This window comes from Muscardinus avellanarius (assembly GCF_963383645.1).
Source record: "Muscardinus avellanarius genome assembly, chromosome: 12".
Taxonomy (NCBI): Eukaryota; Metazoa; Chordata; class Mammalia; order Rodentia; family Gliridae; genus Muscardinus; species Muscardinus avellanarius.
In genome coordinates, this window is record NC_137798.1 from 6,653,024 (window position 1) to 6,675,516 (window position 22,493).

General features: G+C 45.9%; 1 protein-coding gene across 7 annotated transcripts in view; it reads left to right on the forward strand.

Annotated features, from left to right (window-relative positions):
- Positions 1-396: 396 nt before the first annotated feature.
- DMXL2 (Dmx like 2) overlaps positions 397-22,493 on the forward strand; it is a gene marked incomplete at both ends in the record, with an annotated part of 137,160 nt that continues 115,063 nt past the window's right edge. For all 7 annotated transcript variants that reach the window (XM_080706727.1, XM_080706728.1, XM_080706729.1 and 4 more), the window contains 3 exons: positions 397-483; positions 18,863-18,988; positions 20,895-20,966. In XM_080706727.1, the coding sequence (XP_080562853.1) occupies positions 397-483; positions 18,863-18,988; positions 20,895-20,966 (285 nt within the window). The remainder of the gene's footprint in view (positions 484-18,862; positions 18,989-20,894; positions 20,967-22,493) is intronic.

The window sequence follows — 22,493 nt, forward strand, 5'->3', positions numbered from 1 at the left end:
ACGGTCGGCGCGGCGCGGCGTGCGTGGTTGCCCCGGAGACCCCTCCGCGCAGGCGCACTGCGCTCGCTCGCTCGCGCGCGGGGCGGGGCGGGGCGGCCGGGCTCGCAGCTCGGGCTCGCCGCGGTGGTGGGCGTGCGCGCCGCTCCGGTGCCTCGGGCGGGCGGGCGGGCGGGCGGAGCGTCCCTCCCGCACGCGCCGGCCCGCGCGCTCCCCGGGGCGGGCGCCTCCTCCGCCGCCGCACGCAGCCGGCCCTCCTCCCGCACCGTGCGCCGCTGCCGCGGGCGGCGGGAGCATCCGGGCACTTCCGCGGGCGCCCATGGCCGGGGCGCGGCGGCGGCGGGCGGGCGGGCGCTGAGCCGGCGGCCCTCGGCCGCGGCAGTGCGGGCGGGCTCCGAGATGCATCTGCACCAGGTCCTCACCGGGGCTGTCAACCCCGGGGACAACTGCTACTCGGTGGGCAGCGTCGGGGACGTCCCGTTCACGGTGAGCGGCGGGCGCGGGGCGGCCCGGGCCGCGGTGGGGGCGGGCGGGGTTGCAGCCGTGCAGCCCCGACGCCGGGAGGGCTGGAGCCCTGGTCCTGGCCGGAGCCCGAGGCTGCCGCCCGGCAGGGCGGAGCTGCTGCAGCCCGTTGGCTGGAACCTCACCGTCCGTGATAGGCACAGTCTTAACACCAAAAGGAAAAAAAAAAAAAGGCAAAAATGCACCCGTTTCCTCCGAATGATTTAAAGGGTTGGCGTGAGAGTGGCCTCGGAGACCTGCAAATCACGAGGTCGCAGTGTGTTTAGCCCTCCTGGGTAATATTTTAATCTGTGTGCAAGGTAGGCTGATTTTTTTTCCCCAACTACGGCAATGTGAAAATTTTATGACAAGTTTTTTTTTTTTTTTTTGCGTGTATGAGGAAAATGTACGTAAATATAGCATCGTAGACCTCTGATGTCTAGGCGAAATAGACATATTTCTCAACGAGATTGGATTCATCAGTTTTTTTTTTTTTTTTGAGAGTGGGATGTTCTAACCAAGCCCTTAAAACTGCTTTTTTTTTGTTTGTGTATCATTCCCATGGGTGAGTTCTTTTATACAGAGCCCCTTTTAGAAGGAACTGTAGGCAAAGAAACCTTCATTAAATGCACGTTGTTATTAATCATCATTCTACTTGATCAAGTCGGGAGGGATTTCTTGATCTGATGTCTGCTTTCCAGCAGCATGTCTTTTAAAACTGCAAAGGAAGAAAAAAAAGCTCCTGCAAAACTGCAGAATCATTATGTAGCAATGCATTCTGGAACAGAATTTAGCTGTCTTTTAATGTTTTGTGACTCATTAAAAATAACCCTAAAAAGGTTGGTTTTTGGCCATTTGAATTCTTAAATGTAATCAACTGGGCTTTGTTCCAGTTTAGAATGAATCTTTTGAAAATAGGATTTGCTTGACTGATATTGTTATACCCATCTCTATCAGCAAAGTCCTCTGTTTTGTCTACATGGGACTTAAAAGATCAGTGTCGAATTGAGCTTGGACTTCAAGTGTGTAGAGACTCTTTGGGGGGGGGTAGAGAAAATAATAAATTTCTCCGCCCTCCAATTGTGTAGGCAGGGAGGAAGTTCGCCAGGGTTAGAAGAGTGGACTTCCTTCATCAACAAGCAAAGCTGGAACAGGAGGAAATGGGGCATCTTCCCGCTGTCTGGGTGGTGAGAGTTGATTCTTCTGTCTAAAGTGGAGTGTTAGTTCACTGCAGGGCTGCTTTAGAGTTAGGTAAGTTCAGATGGCATCTGCAGAAACCAGTGTAAGAACTGTTAGTGCCCTCCGGGTGTGGTTCCGCTGTAGGCCATCCCTGACCAGATCCTTGGGATCATTTTCAGCTCTTTTTCCATGTCCCTAATGCAGCCTGTCATTGGGTTTAACCGACCCTGCAGTGCTTATCAGATTCACCTCTTTTTGTGTCCAAAGACACCACCTTATTGGAAAGCCTTATTATATTACTTAATAGAAAAGCTTCCAAATGGGTTTCTGGCGCTCATCTGTGATCCTGTCAGTTCATCCCCCACACACAGCTGCTAGGATAATTTTCTTCAAGTGCCATTTTGTCATATCCCTTTTGGTTAAGAATATGTAGTCCTTCCTAGGAGTTGTGTCAGGAAATTTCAACTTGTCAAATAGCCTTCTGTTGTCCTTGACTTGATTAGATGTACTCTTTACCTTGGTCTCTCTGTTACGTAGTCATCTTCTCAGTCTAGCTTGCATTTTTGTGTTGCAGCAACAGAGTCCTTGCTTCTCATCTTCCCAAGTACAACTCGAAATTTACCTGATTTTGGATGCCTGTGGAGACACTGATTGTTATTTTGGAAAATGCAAATAAAAACCCATTTTGTACACCATCTCATTTTAATTCCTTAGTTAAAGCTGCACATGGTGGTGCATGCCTGTAACCTCAGTACTTGGAAGGCCAAGACAGAAGGATCACAGGTTCAAGGACAGCCTCAGCAACATAGACTGTGAGCAGCCTAGTAAGATCCTGCTTTAAAAGACAAAAAATAAGAAGAGCCGGGGGTGTGGCTCAGAGGTAGAATGCCCTTGGGTTCAATCCCCAATACCACAATAAAGTAAAATAAAAATAAAAATTAACTTCTTAGTTATGAATGTACTGGTCCAGTTATAAGTTTTCAATGAATGAGAAATGACCTCTTGGGTTCTATGGAAACAGGTTTTTCTGTATAAAGTGAGAGTAAGCTGTTTTTAAGCACTCTAGATACAGTAATAAATACCGTGAATGCCCGTACTTATATAGTAAAAATATAGTAAAAAGATAAAAAAAAAAAAGTGACACTCCTTTACAAAGAACATCCCCTTGATTTTTATAGCAGCCAGATGAAAATCCTTTAGTTCTGTATCCGATGATTAAAAGGGGAACAGGCAGAGCTGGAAAGGTCTTGTGACTCCTCACCTGGTGGGCTCTCTCAGTGGTGTGTCCTTAATGGAAGGCCAGCTCTGAGTGTGCGTGCGTGCGTGCACGCGTGTATATGTGGGCCTTTTAGAAAGATGGTATAAAAGGAAGTTCTACCGTGCAGCTCATAATGGTTCTTAGTTGATGTGTTTCCTGGTAACCTGAGAATATTTTCAAAATAGGATAAATGATCTCAGAGCCTATAAACTGAGAATTTGAAGGCTGCAATGGCACAAAGGGTTTGAGGTGTTCAGGACATTGTAATAACTGAGCATCTGTGTACTGTATTTGCTGTGCAGTGGGTGGTTAGCGTGGCTGGGCTCTGGATGGCCGGTGATCTCGGGATGGCCTAGTTTGTGCTGTCTTGACATACCAACAGGTGTGCAGTTTCTAGCGGACATTTGCAGCGAGTGCAGGTTTAGTGGTCACATGTAAGGTATGATTTTTTTTCACTTGTGTTTTAGTGTTACCAACATTTTTTTTTTCTTTTTTTGCGGGTTTGGGGATGGAACCCAGGGGCATTCGACCTCCGAGCTACACCCCCTGCCCTATTTTTTATTCTTTATTCTGAAACTGGGTCTCACTGAGTTGCGGAGGGCCTCACTAAGTAGCTGAGGCTGTCCGCGAACTGCGATCCTCCAGTCTCAGCCTCCCAAATGCTGGGATTACAAGCGCCCGGCTCCAGCATTTTTTTTTTTTGAACATTTAATTGTGATTTTGGTAATAGATAGCGGTATTTCATATTTTAAAGCATCACGTCTTGATCATTTTGTTATTTTTCAGTTTAAGATCTACGTATTTGGAAGTATTGTTATTCTGCAATATTTTAGAGTCTGGTAAGCCCAAGGAGATAATCTCCCACATCTGAACTTTATTATACTTACTTTGCCTTTGGTATATTTCTTGCCACCCTTCAAATAAATGAATGATTTGAGACTTTATACAGTAGGTATTAAAAATTTCTCATTTATTTTGCTAATTAATTTTTTGAAAAATAGTCCTTAGTTATTTTTAACTTTTCTGTAAATATTAAAATAATGATGCTACATGATGACTGTTAATGTAATTAAAATTTTCACCATTTGGCCTTAGGGGATGCAAACTATTTTCAGATAAATACAGGCAGTTGTTGTTATTTCAATCTGACTTGAATTCAACACCTTGATCAAAGTTTCCAAAAATTAGCAAGGCTTTTCCACTCTTAGGGGAGTTTATAACATACTGGCAGAAATTAGAAATGATATTCATAATTATAACATGAGGCAGATGGAAGAGAGCATTTGTAGTTGGTAAGGTAAGAAAAAGTTTCATGGAAAATTTACATTTTGAAACCCAGAGACAGAAGTATTAAGGCATTCTTTTTTTTTTTTTTTTTTTTTGTTTTTCTTTTGCGGGTCTGGGGGTGGAACCCAGGGGCATTCGACCTCCGAGTTACACCCCCTGCCCTATTTTTTATTCTATATTTTGAAACCGGGTCTCACTGAGTTGCAGAGGGCCTAAGTAGCTGAGGCTGTCCGCGAACCACCATCCTCCGGTCTCAGCCTCCTGAATGCTGGGATTGCAAGCGTGCGCCTCCACGCCCGGCTGGCATTCTTGTTTTAAGGTTTTATTTTTTAATACTTTTATCAGTACGTTGTAGTCTCAGCTCACAATGCAGTTGATTGCACTGGTGGCAGAGCATTTAGTATTAAGGCTTTCTGATGGCAAGAACAAAAAAGCCAAGAATCGTGGAATACAAAGGATAAGTCATTGAATGACTGTTCTTCTCACAAAAGTATTTCTTTTTTAAATCGCAGGACTTATTAAATAGGAAATACTTTTAGAATGTTGAAAATATACTTTGCAAACCTTATATAGCTTTTTAGGAAACATATCTAGTATTACATTTCTTAACTTTTGTTGTTGATTTTGTTTTTTTTAATCAAAGTACCCCCAAGCCAAATGTAGTGGCGCACACTTGTAATCTAACATTTGGGAGGTTGAGACAGGAGGATCACAGTTCACAGACAGCCTCAGCTACTTAGTGAGGTCCTCTGCTACTCGGTGAGACCCTGTTTCTTTTTTTTTTTTTTTGGTGGTACTGGGGGTGGAACCCAGAGGCTTTCTACCTCCGGGCTATACTCCTAGACCTTTTTTATATTTTATTTGGTAACAGGGTCTCACTAAGTTGCTGAGAGCCTCACTAAGTAGCTGAGGCTGGCTTCGAAGCCCTGCGATCCTCCTGTCTCAGCCTCTCAAGTGCGGGGATTACAAGCGTGCGCCACCACGCCCGGCCTTTTTTTTATTTTTTTTTTGGTGGTACTGGGGGTGGAAACCAGGAGCTTTTCTACCTCCGGGCTATACTCTCAGACCTATTTTATATTTTATTTGGAAGCAGGGTCTCACTAAGTTGCTGAGAGCCTCACTAAGTAGCTGAGGCTGGCTTCAAACCCGTGCGATCCTCCTGTCTCAGCCTCCCAAGCGCGGGGATTACAAGCGTGCACCACCACGTCCAGCTATTACTTTAAACATTGAAAAGGAGCCTAGCCGGGCGTGGTGGCGCACGCTTGTAATCCCCGCGCTTGGGAGGCAGAGACAGGAGGATCGCGCAGGTTCGAAGCCATCCGAGCGCGCTTGCTTAGGAGACCCTGTTTCCAAATAAAAAAGTATAAAAAATAGGTCTGGGAGTGTAGCCCAGAGGTAGAAGGGCTTCCAGGAACCCCAGTACCACCAAAAAAAAAAAAAAAAAAAAAGGAGCCTGGTGTGGTAGTTCATTCCTACAATCCTAGTACTTGGGAGGCTGAGACAGGAGGATTGCAGGTTCAGGACCAGCCTCAGCAACTTGGCAAGATCCTCTTACAAAAGAAAAAATAAAAAGAGCTGAAGGTGTAGCTTGGAGGTAGAATGCCCCTCTGTTCAATTCCCAGAATCCCCCCTCCCCCCCAAAATGAGAAGATAATATTCCATGGCCTCTCTTCTGGCATCTAGGTATGATTTAGCTTTACTCTAGTGTGACATTTTGTTTAGAATTATAGCAGCACTTCACTTTGAAAATGATCAGCCTGCTTATATAGTTTGCAAGTGTTTGTTGAGTACTCCTTGCTCTATGGGGTAAAAACCCCAAATGACATAGTCCTGATTTCAGGCAGCTTATTAAAGAGGTATAGAAACCTGGTATTCTAGTAGGAGAATTAGCACACATACTTATCCACAGCAGGCCAGCTGTGCGATATTACCGGGCACATGGATTCTGGTTAGAATTCAGGAATAAGAGGCTACCTTTGCCCAGGGCTCTCAGGAGTTGGGAAGAAAAATGTTTCTCTCTGTTTCTCTCTCTCTCTCCAGTACTGGGGATTGAACTCTACCACTTAGCTACATACCCAGCCCAGAAAAATGCTTTTGCCTGGGCTGATGATTAATATATGTAACAACTCAGGCAGCTGTTGACTATGCCAAGAATAAAGGGAAAGATGGAAGGTCAAGCCATTTTTATTTTCAATTAAATTTTTGTGGGACTAAGGATTGAGCCCTTCGCCGGGCGTGGCGGCGCACACTTGTAATCCCCTGCTTGGGAGGCGGAGACAGGAAGATCGCGCTGGCTCGAAGCCAGCCTCGCTGGTTTAAGAGACCCTCTTTCCAAATAAAATATAAAATAGGTCTGGGAGTGTAACCCGGAGATAGAAGGGTTTCCAGGAACCCCAGTACCACCAAGGATTGAGCCCCAAGGCATTCTACGTCTGTTTTTATTTATTTTTATTTTATTTTATTTTATTTTGTGGTACCAGGGATTCAAACCAAGGGCATTTTACCTACGGGATACACTCCCAGCCCTATTTTTAAATTTATTTTGAAACAAGATCTCACTAAGTTGTGGAGGACCTCACTAAGTAGCCAGGCTGGCTGTGACCTGCGGCCCTCCTGCCTCAGCCTCCCAAGTACTGGGGTTACAAGGCGCTCCACCACGCCCGGCTTCATCCCTTTTTATTTTGAAGATCTTGCTAAGTTACCAAGGCTGGCCTTGGACATACAATCCTATCTCAGCCTCCCAAGTCCTAGAATTACAGGTGTGTGCCACCACACTATCTCAGAAGTCAAGGGGCTTTCTACCTGGGAACTCCCCTCGGCCCTTTTTTATTTTTATTTTTGAAACAGGGTCTCACTAGGTGTTGAGAGTCTCACTACTTGCTGAGGCTGTCCTCCAATCTTTGATCCTCTTGTCTCAGCCTCCCAAGTCCTGGGATTACAGGTGTGTACCACCAGGCTCATGTGATACGCAGCAGTTAAAACTTGTGGGATTGTGTTTAGTGTCAGCTGGGATGTGAGGATGAGTTTATGTACCTTCTCATGTCCATGTATAAATTGTTAATTAGACTTCCTGTTATGGTGGGAAGATCCTAGCAACTATCCAGAAATTTCATACAATCTAAGTAATGCTGTCCCTCAGAATGGAAGGTTAGAGACCAACCTCTTAATGGTCTCGGCTACATCACTTACATCTTTAGGAACTTCCTCTGTAAAATGAAGTGTTTGTTTGCTTTATTTTTTATTTTTCGCAGTACTGGGAATTGAAGCCAGTACCTCTCATATACTAGGCAAGAACTCTCCCAGTGAAATACATTGTGAACCTTTTTATTTTACTTTATTTTGATACAGTCTGGCTAAGTTGCCTGTTGACCTGGAACTTGTGATCCTCCTGCCTTCCTGCCTTCCGAGTAGCTATGAATTTCTAAAGGGAAAAGTAAATTCTTAAATTAGGTGCTATGTACTTAAACTTTGAGTAAACCTTCTATGGACTTCTTTAGAGATTTCTGGAGGCCAAAAAAGAAATCTAAAGTACGCGGTGAGGTGTGAGTGTGGCGTCTGTGTTTACGTGACTGTTGATCAGAGGCCACAGTCAGGCAGTGTGACTTTTCTGCTTCAGTAAGTAGCACGTTTGGGGAATCGATGGACTAGTAGGTCTAGAGTCTTGGGCTTCCTGCCGAGGAGGCTCTTGTTTCTGATTGTGTCCTCAGCACTTGGCAGGTAACACCGTGGTTGCCTGGGACAATCGCAGGATGGTATGGGTGGAAAATAGGGCCAGTGGGAAGCTGTGCAGGTCTTTCTTAGGAAGCCTCCTCCCAATATTTTACTTCTTTGCTCGCGGTTCTTGGGATTTGCGGTATTTAAAAGATTCTCTAGAAATTATAACCAGAATATCTTAATGGAGCTTGGGAAATTTTTAGAATAAATCAGTGTCAGTATTTAATCATCAAAAAGAGCACAGGATGTTGGTTAACAACCACAGTGGCACGGAGGGAAAACAAGCTATGCCTGACCAACTTCACTTCCTTTTATGATAGAAAGCAAAATATTATTTAAAAGGGGATAACAACAGAGAATATCTGCAATCAGATTTACTAAGGCTTTCTAGCTTGCCAGTTACTTTTTTTTGGTGTTATACTGGGAATCGAACCCAGGGGCATTCTACCTTCGAGCTACACCCCTAGCCTATTTTACTTTTATTTTGAAACAGGATCTTGCCAGGTCCATGAGACTCTCCCGGCTTCCTGAGGCTGCCCTTGAACCTATAATTCTCCTGTCTCAGGTTCCCAAGTACTGGGATTATAGGCGTGTGCCACCAGGCCCGGCTTTCCAACTTTTTTTTTTTTTTTGTGGTTCTGGGGATGGAACCCAGAGGCATTGTACCTCCGAGCTACACCCTCAGCCCTATATTTTTATTCTTTAATTTTTTGAAACAGGGTCTCACTGAGTTGCAGAGGGCCTAAGTAGCTGAGGCTGTCCACGAACCATGATCCTCCTGTCTCAGTCTCCCGAATGCTGGGATGACAAGCGTGCGCCACCACGCCCGGCTTTTCAGTTGTTTTTTAAAACAAGTTTGGAAGCCAAATAATTTAGTAGAAATTTTAGAGTTCTCAATATTTTTGCGATTGTACTGTATTTTTGTTCTAGAAGCTTAATTTATGATGTAAAAGGATAAGGATTGCTAAGGGAGCAGGTACAACTTGCACACGTAGTATGGCTGTATTTTCTTTTCTTTTAGAGATAGCTCATGTAACCCTGGGATTTATATGTGAAGCCAGTTACTTGCACTTGTTATTCTCAAACCTCATTTCATAGCTGCCAAGGACTTCTTTAATGTCCCCTAATCCTTAACACCTAAACAGTGAGCTGCTTATCCCATTATATTTTTATATTTTTATTGGTGCGTTATAGTCTCATATCATGTGGCAGAGACACACATGCACACAGCACTTGGGGGGCTTCTCCCAGCTCCCTCCACCCCCCTCCCCCACGTGGGATATTGACATTGGCAGTGGTATTCTCACATGTGTACGTAATGGCGACGGAAACGATTCCTTCACTCATCTTCCCCCTCCCCCTAGACCAGCTCTCGGCTCCACTGGAGTTTCTCCACCATTATCTGAAGTTTCTCTGGTATCCTGACGACTCCCTAGTTTCCATATAGGAGAGAAGACACTGTCCTTCACTTTCTGTGCCTGGCTAAGCTCACTAACATAGTGTTCCCCAGCTCCGTCCATTTGCCTGCAAATGACCTTATCTTGTTCTTTATTGCTGAGTAGCATTCCCATAATTTTGTAACCCATTCATCTGTTGGACATCCAGGTTGGTGCCATAACTTGGCTATTGTGAGTGGTGCAGCTCTAAATATGGATATGCACATATTTCTGTAATTTTCTGATTCCAGTCCTTTGGAAAGACCCAGGAGTGGTATCGCTGGATCATATGGTGGATCCATTCCCACATTTCTGAGTAATCTTCACAGTGATCTCCATAGCGACCACCCTGAATGTGCCCAGTCTTGTCTCATCACCCTTTTGATAGAGCAGTCGGTAGGTGTGAGGAGTTCTGCTGAACAGAGCCAGTCTCCTCAATACTGCACGGGGTCATTTGGTGGAATGGTTTGAAAGGCATCAATAGTACTCTCCTAGGTGAGTTAGCTTTGGAGATATAGGTCTGTTTTCTTCACTTCTCTAAATATTCAGTGGTAATAACATTTAATTATAGCCGGGCGCAGTGGCTCACGCTTGTTATCCCCGCGCTTGGGAGCCAGAGACAGGAGGATCACACAGGTTCGAAGCCAGTCGTGCTGGCTTAAGAGACCCTGTTTCCAAATTAAAAAAAAGTATAAAATAGGTCTGGGAGTGTAGCCCGGAGGTAGAAGAGCTTCCAGAAACCCCAGTACCACACACACACAAAATTAATTATTACACATCATTAATGCTCCTCCTTTGACTCTAGGAAACCTATGGAAACCCAAGACCATAAGAATATTTTTCAAGCAGATAAAGAGAGACACAAAAATACATAAAAGATTTTGATTTAAACTTTGTCTACAGATACATGTAGGCTATATGGTAGCTTTAGTTGAAGAATAAAATGCCTTTTTCCTTTCTTCCTTTCTTTCAGTGCTGGGGATTGAACTCAAGGTCACTCTACCTCTGAGCTACTCCCCCTAGCCCTTTTCATTTTTTATTTTGAAACGGGTTCACTAAGATAGTATTGAACTAGCATTTTTCTTGTTTTAGATTCCCAAGTAGTGGGATTGTAGGTGTGTACCACTGGCTCCAAATTTCCTTCCTCCCTCCCTCCTGTCCATGTATAGTACTGGGGATTGAACCCAGGGACATTCTATCTCCGAGCTATGCCCCAACTCTTTTTATATATTTATTTTGAAACAGGGTCTCCTTAAATTGCTGAGGCTGGCCTTGAAGCTGTGATCCTCTTGTCTCAGCCTCCCAGATACTTGGATTATAGACATTCCTGTCTGGTAGTAGGATCTTAAATGATCTCCCTGCCTTTTCTGCCTTTAATCTCTTTTTATTCTCCACATAGATCTGGTTAAAATATAAACAAAACTTTTTTTTTTTTTTTTTTGCAGTACTGAGGATTGAACTCAAGGGCATTCCTACCTCTGAGCTCCACCCCCCCCCCCCAGTCCTATTTTTTATACTTTATTTTGAAACAGGATCTCACTAAGTTGTGGAGAGCCTCACAAAGTTGTTGTGGCTGGCCATGAACCTGTGATCTTCCTGTCTCAGCCTCCCAAGTACTGATTACAAGCATGTGTCACCATGCCTGGATAAACCAAATCTTAGTCTTTTACATAAAACTTTAAAATGGCTTAAATAGCCGAGCGTGGTAGTGCACTCTTGTAATCCCAGCGCTCGGGAGGCTGAGACAGGAGGATTGCACAGGTTCGAAGGCAGCCTCAGCTACTTAGTGAGGCTCCCAGCAACTTAGTGAGACCCTGTTTTCAAATAAAATATAAAATAGGTCTGGGAGTGCACTCTGGAGGTAGAAAAGCCTCTGGGTTCCACCCCAGTACAACAACAACAACAACAACAACAACAACAACAGGCTTAAATAAAATAAAAAGTGCTTTCAATGTCCTTTATTGTTGTTAATATAGCACCTAGAATAGAACCTGGTACAAACAATTATTCAATAAATTAATGAATGTGCAGGGCACTTAGTATAATATAGAACATTCTTGCATAAATACAGTGACTATTTTCTTTCTTTCTCCCATCCTCCCTCCCTCTCCTTTCCTTCCTATTTTTTTGCTTACTTGCTTTCTTGCTTTCTTTCTTGTACTGGGGATTGAACCCAGGGGGTACCTCCAGGCTATATCCCCCAGCCCTTTAAATTACTTTATAATTTTATAATTTTTAATTTTTTTGTCATGCTGGGGATTGAACCCAAGCACATTCTACCTCCAAGCTACAGCCCCAACCCTATTTTTAGCTCTTTATTATCAAACAAGGCCTCACTAAGTAGCTGAGGCTGGCCATGAACCCGGATCCTCTTGTCTCAGCCTCCCAAATGCTGGGATTACAAGTGTGCACTGCTATACTCGGTTTCTTTTTCTTATTTATTTTGAAACAGGTTCTAACTAAGTTGCTGAAGCGGGCCACAAACCTGTTATCCTGCCTTAGCCTCCCAAGTACTGGGATTATGAGTGCGTGCCATCACACACCTGGCTCAATATATGTATGTATGTATGTATGTATGTATGTATGTATGTGTACACACACACACACACACACACACACACACACACACACACACACGTTTTTGCAATACTGGGAGTGGAACTCAGGGCATTCTACCTCCGAGCTGTACCCCAGCCTTATTTTAAGGGTTTTTTTTTTTTTGAATCAGGGTCTCACTGAGTTGCAAAGGGCCTAGGTAAGTAGCTGAGGCTGTTGGTGAACCACGATCCTCTGGTCTCCGCCTCCCAAATGCTAGGATTACAAGCGTGCACCACCACACCTGGCTTAAAATATATTTTGATATAGATTAGTGGTGCTAAATCATAATTGGAAAATCAGTTTTATAGGATGTGGGTAAGGAGAGGGATAGAATATAATCCAGGTATAAGCTGTACTGGTCTGGTTTAATCCAAGAACATACATTAATGTATCAAGAGGTACCAACAGATTCTGTACCCATCAATTTTTAGTTTTCACCAGTTACTTTTTTTTTGTGGGTCTGGGGCCGGAACCCAGGGGCATTTGACCTCCAAGGTACACATTTTTTATCTTTATTTTTTGAAACAGGGTCTCACTGAGTTGCCAAGGGCCTCACTAAGTAGCCGAGGCTGTCTGTGAACAGCAGTCCTCCGGTCTCAGCCTCCCAAGTGCTGGGATTACAAGCGTGCGCCACCACGCCGCTTGTTATGTTTTTAAAGGACTTCTCAGTCCATAACAAATTGGATGAAGCTGACCAGTACTTGAAGTGTAGAGATTCTGTACTTTAAGGGTTTGAGTTACATGCAGGGCTGCTGTGACAAATACCACAGACTGAGCGGCTGCAGCACAGACTTGCTTTCTCACCACTCTGGAGGCTGGACGTCCAGGACTGGGGTTCAGCTGCCGTCTCCTGAGGCTTTTCTCCTTAGCTCGCCCTGTGGTTCCACTGCTGAGTCCTCGTGAGGCCTTCTCAGTGTGCACAGACACGCCTGGGATCTTGTCCTCTTATATTAGGATACTAGTCCTCTTAGATTAAGACCTCACTTTTTGTGTGTTATAGGACTCAGACAACTCTAACCTACACCCCAAGCCCTATTTTTTTTAAAAAACATATGGAAACAGGGTCTTGCAAAGTTGCTGAGGCTGCCCTTGAACCCAAGATCCTCCGTCTCAGCCTCCTGAGTACTGGGATTATAGGTGTGTGCCACCACACCCAGCTAGGGCTCCACTTTCTTTTTAAGTTGATTTTATTTTTTATATTAAAATTTTTTTTTACTGATACATGAAGACATATAAAGAATATATATTTATGAGATGCCATGTGATGTTTCATTATGGGTATACTTGTGTTTAAATTTTAGGTTATATGTCTCTTATCATACATTTATCATTTCTTAAGGGTGTGAATATCCAAAGTTCCTTCTTGGAGCATTTTTTTTTCCAAAATCTTATCAGATTTTATTTGCACAGCCAAAAAATTAAGAAACTTTCATTTTTATTTAACAGTACTACAATATGCTCATAAACCTTCTACCAATACCCCAGAAATGGATTTTTTAAAATTTATTTTTATTGGTGCATTGTAATCATACATCACATTGGAATACAAGACTTGAGAGGATATAAAAGCACACATCATCCAATTGGCCCTCATCCAGTCCCCATCCCATTACCTCCCCCTCCCTCGATCCCATGCTTGTTTGGTGATTGACTTTGATACATATGTTTATGTACCTCCTGCTTTTTAAAGAGGCTCCATCCTCCCCTATTCCATACCTTCTGATTGGTCACCTTAATTGCTTCACTATAGGGCCCTTTCTATAGCTTGACCACTTCCTGTTGCCCCTTTCCTCCTAGTTATTGCTGATTAGGGGAAACATCTGGTTTTAATTTTCTGCGATATTTCTCTGTGCATTCTGCGTTGAAAATACCGATCCCACTCTTGACGGCTCCAGTTGTAGCCTGGCTACCTGGTGGACTGATCAGACCTCGCTGGCTCAAGCAGCGGCCTTGCCTCATGGGAGGCCCCCATTCTGGTCTTGCTGGCCCTGACATTGGCCTAACCCCTCGGCAGGCTCCGATCCAGGCCTCGGAGGCCTCAGTAGCGGCCTTGCTTCACGGAAGGCTCCAATGCTGGCTGCTGGCCCCGGCACTGGCCTAACCCCTCGGCAGGCACCGATCCTGGTCTCTGAGACCCTGGCACCGGCCTTGCCTCGCGGCAGGCTCCGATCCCAGCCTTGCTGGCCCCAGCACTGGCCTAACACCTCGGCAGGCTCCGATCCCGGCCTTGGAGGCCTCAATAGTGGTCTTGCCTCACGGAAGGCTCCGATGCCGGCTTTGCTGGCCCCAGCACCAGCCTAACCCCTCGGTAGGCTCCGATCCCGGCCTCGGAGGCCTCAATAGCGGCCTTGCCTGTCGGAAGGCTCCGATGCTGGCCGCTGGTCCCGGCACAGGACTAACCCCTCGGCAGGCTCCGATCCCGGCCTTGGAGGCCTCAATAGCGGCTTTGCCTGTCGGAAGGCTCTGATGCTGGCCGCTGGCCCCGGCACTGGCCTAACCCCTCAGCAGGTTGGAGCATGCTTTAAGCATACCGTACATTATTATTATCCATAGTCATCTTACTGTGCAGTAGCACATCAGAACTTCTTCTGTCCAACTATGGCACCCACGTTTCATCACGAAATGGCGGCCATAAGCCTGCAGAATTATAAGCCTGTGACCCAGAAGGACCACCAGGTGACGCCTGTGAGTTACCACGTGGTGTCCAAGATGGCAGCTGTGGCTGGTGGGACAATAAACAGCAGCTGAAAAGTTCCCAACTCTTCCTGGGCCACCGCAACCCATTTCCCCAACTCGTATCAAGGCCAGACAGGTGCTCAGGGCATCTGCTAGTTTAAAGGTTCGACTTCCCATAATTGGTTCGCGGGCGGAAATGAAGAACAGGAAATGGGCGTCCCTGATTTCCTGCTGAATTGTTCGGAAACGGAGGTTAAGAGATAGAGAAGAACGTCTTCACCCATTCTCCAAAACGGTGGATGACCTGGTCATTCGGAGGGTGGTCCCAGTGGACCGGGGGACAATGGGTCACCAAGCGCTTGGATTTTGGAGTCCCAGTGGACCGGAAGACCCAAGTCCAGAACCCGCTAACCAAGGGAAGGAGGCAGTTTACCAGACTGAAGCGTTGCCGGCAGCGCCGGCTGTGACAGAAGCGCTGAGAAGCTGCTGGGGGCGCGGTGGAGCTGGGGCGCGCGGATGCCGGTGGCTGGTGTGGGCGGCGTTGGCGGCCGGCGCAGGCAGGATCAGTGGGGGCGCGCAGGCGGCATGGCTTGCCGGGCCCGCGTCGTCGAGACAAAATGGCTTCCAGGCATGCGGCAGACGCTGAGGCCTGAGGCCGGCTGTGCGCCGCCCAATGAGCCTGGCTCGGGGTGGGCAGGCGGGGCAAACCGGCCAGAGGTCCCGGCGGTGACCGCTTCCGAGCTGGAACGGCGGTTTTAGGAGGTCCAAGCGGCAGGCAGAGGTCCTGGCCCTTGCGGGCGGTTGGCAGGCAGAGCAGGTGCCAGCATCACCCAAGCAGCCTGGCTCGGGGCCGGAAAGATGGCTGCGGGCTCTCCCGGAGCGCGGGGCTGGGGAAGAAGGCTTAAGGCCTGGGCGGCGCGGTGGGGGCTCGCACCTGAACTGGAACGTGGCGGGGCCGCGGAGGCTGCAGCTGGAGCCTGAGCTGTGGACGGCAGCGCGGGGGCCGGAGCCTGAGTCGCCGGTGTGTGGCAGCACAGCAGCCTCCTGGATGGAGGGGCAGGGTAGCGCCGCCATGTGGGTGGGCGCCGCAAAGGTGGCGCGGGGGCTGGCAGATGGAGGAACCGACTTGCGCCGGGGCGGGTCATGCGGGCCGGTGCTTTTGTGCAAAGTCCGAGCTTGGAGAATCAGCTGCAGGCAGAGCGGATGGACAGTCCAAGAAGCGCAGGTCCAGGTTAAGGTCCCATTAATTCGATACGGCCTTTGGCACCAACTGATTAATAATTAGAGATGTGGTGGGTCCCATTTGCGCACAGATACATGTGGAAATCCATTATAGGTGGTATGGATGCCTATATTCGTGGGGAGTCGACCGCCAGCCCCCGTGGGCCCGCTGGGGCTCCTGGGGGAGAGCGCATCCCTCTGTCTCTATCTGGCTTCTCTCTGATCTAGAGGCATGGTCCCCTCTGGGAATCACAGGGCTCCGCCTCCTAGCTTCTGGCCACGCCCCCTGCAGGGCAGGGGCTCGAACCTTTCAGAACAGAGGGACATTCTACTTCTGAGCTACATCCCCAGCTCTATTTTCTACTCTTTAATTTGAAACAGGGTCTCACTGAGTTGCAAAGGGCCTCACTAAGTAGCTGAGGCTGGCCTCAAATCTGTGCGATCAATCCTCCTGTCCCAGTCACTTACTTAGTCTGTAGGTGGCTTTAATAGGTAAGTATATATGAAGTGCTTAGCTTCATTAGGGGTGCATTCAATAAGAAAACCTATTTGCCATTTTCCCCCAAATTATTAGCAACAAGGCCGAGTCACCTTTCTTAAGTGCATGTTCTTTGATTAATTTTCTAGGCACTTACACGTCTGGAGCCAGAAATGGTTAGGAAGACGGCCCACCTAGCCTCCCGTGTCTCTCCCCTCCCCTGCCCATGGAGGGGTCTTCCTAGGAGGGCCAGCCATTTTGTGTCCCTTTTCACACTGGCCCCGGGTTCTTACTGGGTGTGTTTCAGATAGAGGAGGCATTCTTCAGGCCCCCTCTCTGAGTACACCCCTATCTGGAAATGTTGTCTCTTTGTCATTAAAGTAGGGAACAGATGTAAGTATTATAAGGGTGTGAGCTTGAACAGTTTTTACGTGTTTGGCAAATTAATGAACTTGAATTTTCTCTTGTACAATGATAATATTCACCTTCTAAACGGTTCTGTTTCTTAACTGGATGATGTCTTTTTAGCACGGTGCTAACAGAGCTTTGTACTTTAATTTTCAGTTATCCTAAAAGAGATAAAATATTATTTCCTGTATTTTATCATGAGGAAATGCGGAGAGAGCTTAAATGTCTTGCTTAAGATCACATAGAATGGCAAAACAAAAAAATGAAAATTACTGCGTGTGATTTCAAACTATGCTGAGATAATATTGGGCACTTGAAAATTGTAAAATGTTCAAGGAAGGTTATTTTAATTTTAGTAATATAATTTTATTTATTTATTTGTTCATTTATTTTTGTTTGGTACCAGGGATTGAATCTGTGGGCAGTGGACCTCAGAGCTACACCCCCAGCCCTGTTTTATATTGAAACAGGGCCTTGTTAAGTTATCCTCCACTGGCCGTGACCCCGCACTCCTCCGGTCTCAGCCTGCCAAATACTGGGATTACAGGCGTATGCCACCGCACTTGGTTCAGTGATACAATTTTAAAGATTAGCATGGTGGCACACATGTATCTTCTGCCTATACGTACCATTCCCTTTGAGTCCCAAGTGCATGGTACAGGAAGTTTGCTTGTCTATAAGGAGATAAATGGTGACTTTCTCGTGTGAATGACTTTCTTGATTTTGTCTTTGCTTAAAATTCTGTCTTTGCCAGGCATGGTGGCACACACTTGTCATCCCAGGGCTTGGGAGGCTGAGACAGGAGGCTCACACCGGTTCGAAGCCAGCCTCAGCTACTTAGTGAGGCTCTCAGCAACTTAGTGAGACCCTGCTTCCAAATAAAGTATAAAATAGGTCTGGGAGTGTAGCCCAGAGGTAGAAAAGACCCTGGGTTCCACTCCCAGCACCACACACACACACACACACACACACACACACACACACACACACAAATAAATGTGTGGTTGAGGATGGTTATAATAATTACCGCAGGCATTTGGTGACGTTGAGCGTTTAGTAAGCAGTGGGGAAAACTCCTTCTGCCTGCTCCTTATCTTCATGTCTCTTTTTTAGTGGCCCTAAGTAGACCTCCTCAGGGCGTAGGTCACTGCTTAAATGTCAGCCCTGTCCAAGAACACGACCGCATTGCTCAAGGGTGAGGAAACGTGGGGAAAAGCACACCTCTGAAATTTTGTTGATGTTACTTTTAATGAGGTCTTTTGATTTGATAATTAGATTGTTATGAATATTTACTCCTAAGTGGAGTTTGGAAGAAAAAAAATCTGACCTCCACGTTTGCTATGTCTGTAAAAGTCATAGAGCTGCAAAACAGGAAGACCAAGAAGTGTGGCAATAGAAGGACTGTGTGGCTTCACCCTTTATTCTTAGATTGAAGGAGGAAGTTTTGCAGCGCTGTTATAGTTTACTTTTTCAGACCATGGAGTTCTGTTTGCCCGGTGTCTTTGTAAATCAGTTTAATTTGCTCAGCGTGCTCCTTCTCGGCTGAGCCACTCTGAGTGGTCCTTGCCCTGCCTGATGGCGGTGAAGGCCGGGCAGGCTGCTTGGCAGACTCTTGTGCAGCGGGTGACTCAGTTTACCCTGTGCCTCTGTGTGAGGTCTGCCTTGGGTGTACGTGTCTGATCTGAGTAAGGAGCTCCGTAAGCCATGTGGATGGATTTGGAAAGTGCCTGTGGCTTCTATCTTGATCTTCCTCAAGCCTGGGAATACAGTTGCAGTTTTCAGTGGCTTCTTATTTTCAGGTAGAGGTTTTGTTCTTAGAGTTTCCTGAGAGGAGCTTTCTAGAAAAACTCAGAAGAGTAAGTATGACCTGCACACAGAGGCTGCAGCGTGTGAACCTCTGCGTGCTGGTCGCAGTTGTTCAGTGGTGATGAGTGGCTGTTAGCTGTTTATTTTGTGATGTGACTTCTAATGTTTTGTATTTGGAAATTGACACTCATATTAACTGTTTGTAAAATGTGTCAAGGTATTCTTTATACTGGCAGCAAAATCCAAGATAGAATATTACAGAGGAATAACTCAAAAGCTCCATATCACGAATCTTCTTTCTAGGCATACGGATCCGGCTGCGACCTGGTTATCTTGGCGAGTGACTTTGAATGTGTGCAGATCATTCCTGGTGCTAAACATGGCAACATCCAGGTCAGCTGCGTGGAGTGTTCCGACCAACAAGGAAGAGTAAGGAATTCAATTACTTTGTCATTTTTAATGTATTTAATCATCTCAGAATATTATTCGCGTTTTATCCAGGCTCAGCCACAGTTTCTTACTGTCATACTTACTTGGTGGCTATTGGCAGGAGTTGTAAGGTGAAAAGATGCGGATAAACTCTAAGGTGCTACTAAGCTGATAGTGTGATAGTTAACTCATTCTACAGGTATACACGGTCTTGAGAGATCTGTGTGCCTAATCTTAGACATATTGGTATTTTGCCAGTTGATAATTCTAGCAGCCATTAAGCTAGTAGATGGGAGTAGGCCTTTATCTTCTCTACATAGCACTCCTTATGTACCCCAAATAAACTAACACCAAAGTTTTTGTGATTTTTGTTTTTGTTGTTGTTGTTTAAGACGAAGGCCTCACTCTGTTGCCAGGTTCAAGCTGCTGGGCTCCAGGTGACCTCCTGCCTCAGCCTACTGTCTTTATTAACATCTTTCTTTTCAGTCCCTTTATCCTCAATCCTTGTGGTGAAAACTTTTACATTTGTGCCTTTGTGTTAGCTTGGTATTCATTTAGCCAGGCATATGAAGTGGCTCTCTCCTACCATTGTGAGTTAAAAGCTTTTTCTTGGAAAGAATGGTAGATATTAGGAAACGTTTAAAATCACTTTCTAGCAGGAGAGTGCCCTGAAATGACAGTAGACTTTTTTTTTTTAAGAACTGGAGATAGAACCCAGGGGCATTTTACTTCCGGGCTATTCTCCCAGTCCAATTTTCTTTTTTATTACTTATGTTGAAACAGGGTCTCACTGAGTTGTGAAGGGCCTCACTAAGGAGCTGAGGCCGTCCGTGAACCTCGATCCTCCTGCCTAATCCTCCCAAGTGCTGGGATGACAAGCGTGCGCCACCACACTAGGCTTAGTAGACTTTTTTAGTAGGCCTTCAAAGGATGTATTCCTGATTTTAGTTTTATAGGCTCCCCGGGGTTCAGAGGTTCCAGAGCGATGGCTTTTAGTCTGTACTCTGTAGTTGTGGCTCTCTTCTCAAGAAGAGGCTGCCCTGGAACTCACAATCAGGAAATTTTGGAAAACAGACGCTGGTAGCTTCTAGGAACAGAGGAATTTGTTCCTTCTCATTAGGCATGTGACATGGAACAAAACCCCCCTGGTCCTCAAAGCCTGGCGCAAGTCCACTAGGGATAGGGCACCGCTCTTTCCCTTAGGTGTGGTGGACGGCTCCATGATTGCTTCTCACCTGATTTTCTATTCCTTCTTGTAGATGTTTTCCCAATTATTCTTTTCTATTTAATGGTATAATTAATGCCATTTTATTTGATACATTCTTAAGACCTGTTATTATTTGATATCTTTCTCTACTTTTCATGGTTTTTATATTATTTCCACTGGATTATAAAATTTCTGATAGAGATGTGTCATTGAAATGTTGTCAGCAAAGTTATTTCTATATTAAAAATTAAAAGTCAGCTGGGTGTGGTGGTGCATGCCTGTAATCTCAGCACTTGGGAGGCTGAGATAGGGAGGATCACAGATTTGAGGCCAGCCTCAGCAACTTAGGTGCTCTAAAACTTAGTGAGACCTTGTTTCAAAATAAAGAATAAAATAGGACTGGGGGGTGTTACCCAGAAGTAGAATGTCCCTGGGTTCAATCCCTAGTACTGCACATACAAAAAAGTCTTGTAGAAAAGATGATAAGGTCAGTGTGGTATTTGTAAAATTCAGCCTATTGATTTTTATGTAACAAACGAGATTCTTAAGTTCAGTGTACATCTAGGTATATTTATGGTAGGAAATAAACCATGAATGCCACAATGGGATTTTATGTATTTAGTTTATACATTATTGTGAAAGGAGGGTATTTTTACTTACTTTTTCCTAACTATTAATGTTGTCTTCATTCTTTTTTAGATTGCAGCTTCATATGGCAATGCTGTTTGTATTTTTGAGCCTTTGGGCATAAATTCTCATAAAAGGAATTGTGTAAGTATTAATTGATAATAGAGTACTTTCAGAGCGAGCCTGCCTGCCTCTATCTATCTATCTGTCTGTCTGTCCGTCTATCTATCTGTAAAGTCTGGGCGCGGCGTGCAGTATAAAACACGAGAGAAGTCCAGTATGCGCGGCATCAGCTTTAATGGTACAGTTCTCCTGGGGATGGGGCTGAGCAGTTCCGGGGACCCGCGCGCCCATCCGAGGCAGGAAGGGAGGCCTGTCTTTAAGGTATGCCTCTAGGGGTTGGGGTCTACTTGTGGAAACATGCGATTCTTGCGATATACTACTTGCGAGGCAGACTCTTCCTGCCTCCAGGTCTCTGCCCCCTGCCCGCGCAGAGGTCATGTGGGTGAGGAGGTCACTTGAGTTAGGGACCCCCACTTATCATCCCAGCCTTTTGGTGATGATGGGCGAAGATCCGGGTATACTTCTGGCTGTCAAGGGGTTTCGTAAGGGGGCCCCTTGGCCGGGAAAGGTCGGGTCCGCCAGAAGCGGGCAGTGGGAGTGTGGCTACAGCGAGAGTTGGAGGTTACCCTGGGCAGCTTGCTGATGTGCGTTCGAGGAGACCTCAACAGGCGAGAGGCTATTAAAAGAAAAAACAAGTCATGAGAACGGATCCCAGGTTGGGCAGGAGCCCTTTAGATATGAGGTGGATTGTCACTAGATTTATTAATACCATAGCAGCCTTTTCCCCAAGGAAGACATACACCACCCCTTTAGCAGTTTTTCATTAGACCAGAGTCATTAATAGCAGCATTTTCCTGAGAGAAACACACGCCACTCTTCAGCAGTGAGTGGGTATGGGTCTGTCTGGTCAAATGAAAACATGCTATTGGGTCAGGAGTATCAGTCACGGATTTCAGAGGTTTAATACTTATGGCAGTTTGGCATCCGAAGAGGGAGAGCACCGCAGTATGTAAACAAGTGGACCTGCTAAAATAAAAACTTCGAAGAGAATTATGCTGAGAAAAACGAAGCTTAGTAGGTCCCAACACCATGCAAGAGAATTTGTCATGGGACTGTTGTACTGGAGCCCTTTTTAGCCGGGTAAGATGATGCCAGTTGGGGTCCCCGCAGTTTGGTTGCAGTAGGTGTGGTGAGGAAGGGCCCAGTCCACCGTGGTTGGAGATGTTTTAGTTGAAGCGACTTGAGGAGGACTTGATCTCCTGGTTTAAGGGCCTTGATGGCAGGGTGTGGGGCGGCTTCTTCAGTCCCGGGTTGGGGAAGATACCGGTCAGCATGTTCCCTAAGAAGGTGCCTGAGAAAGGACAAGTGAGGAAGATAGGAAGACAAAGGAGGGGGATCTGAAGGGAGAGCGTGACTAAGCAGGAAAGGGCAACTGTACAGCAATTCAAAGGGGTTCATAAAGGTGGGGCTCGAGGGGTGGCCCTTACATGGGCCAGAGCCAGTGGCAGGAGTTCAGGCCATGATACTCGCAGCTCTAGAGAGTTTTGTTAAGTGGTTCTTAAGGGTCTCATTTATTTTTCCACCTTTCCTGATGACTGCGGTCGATAT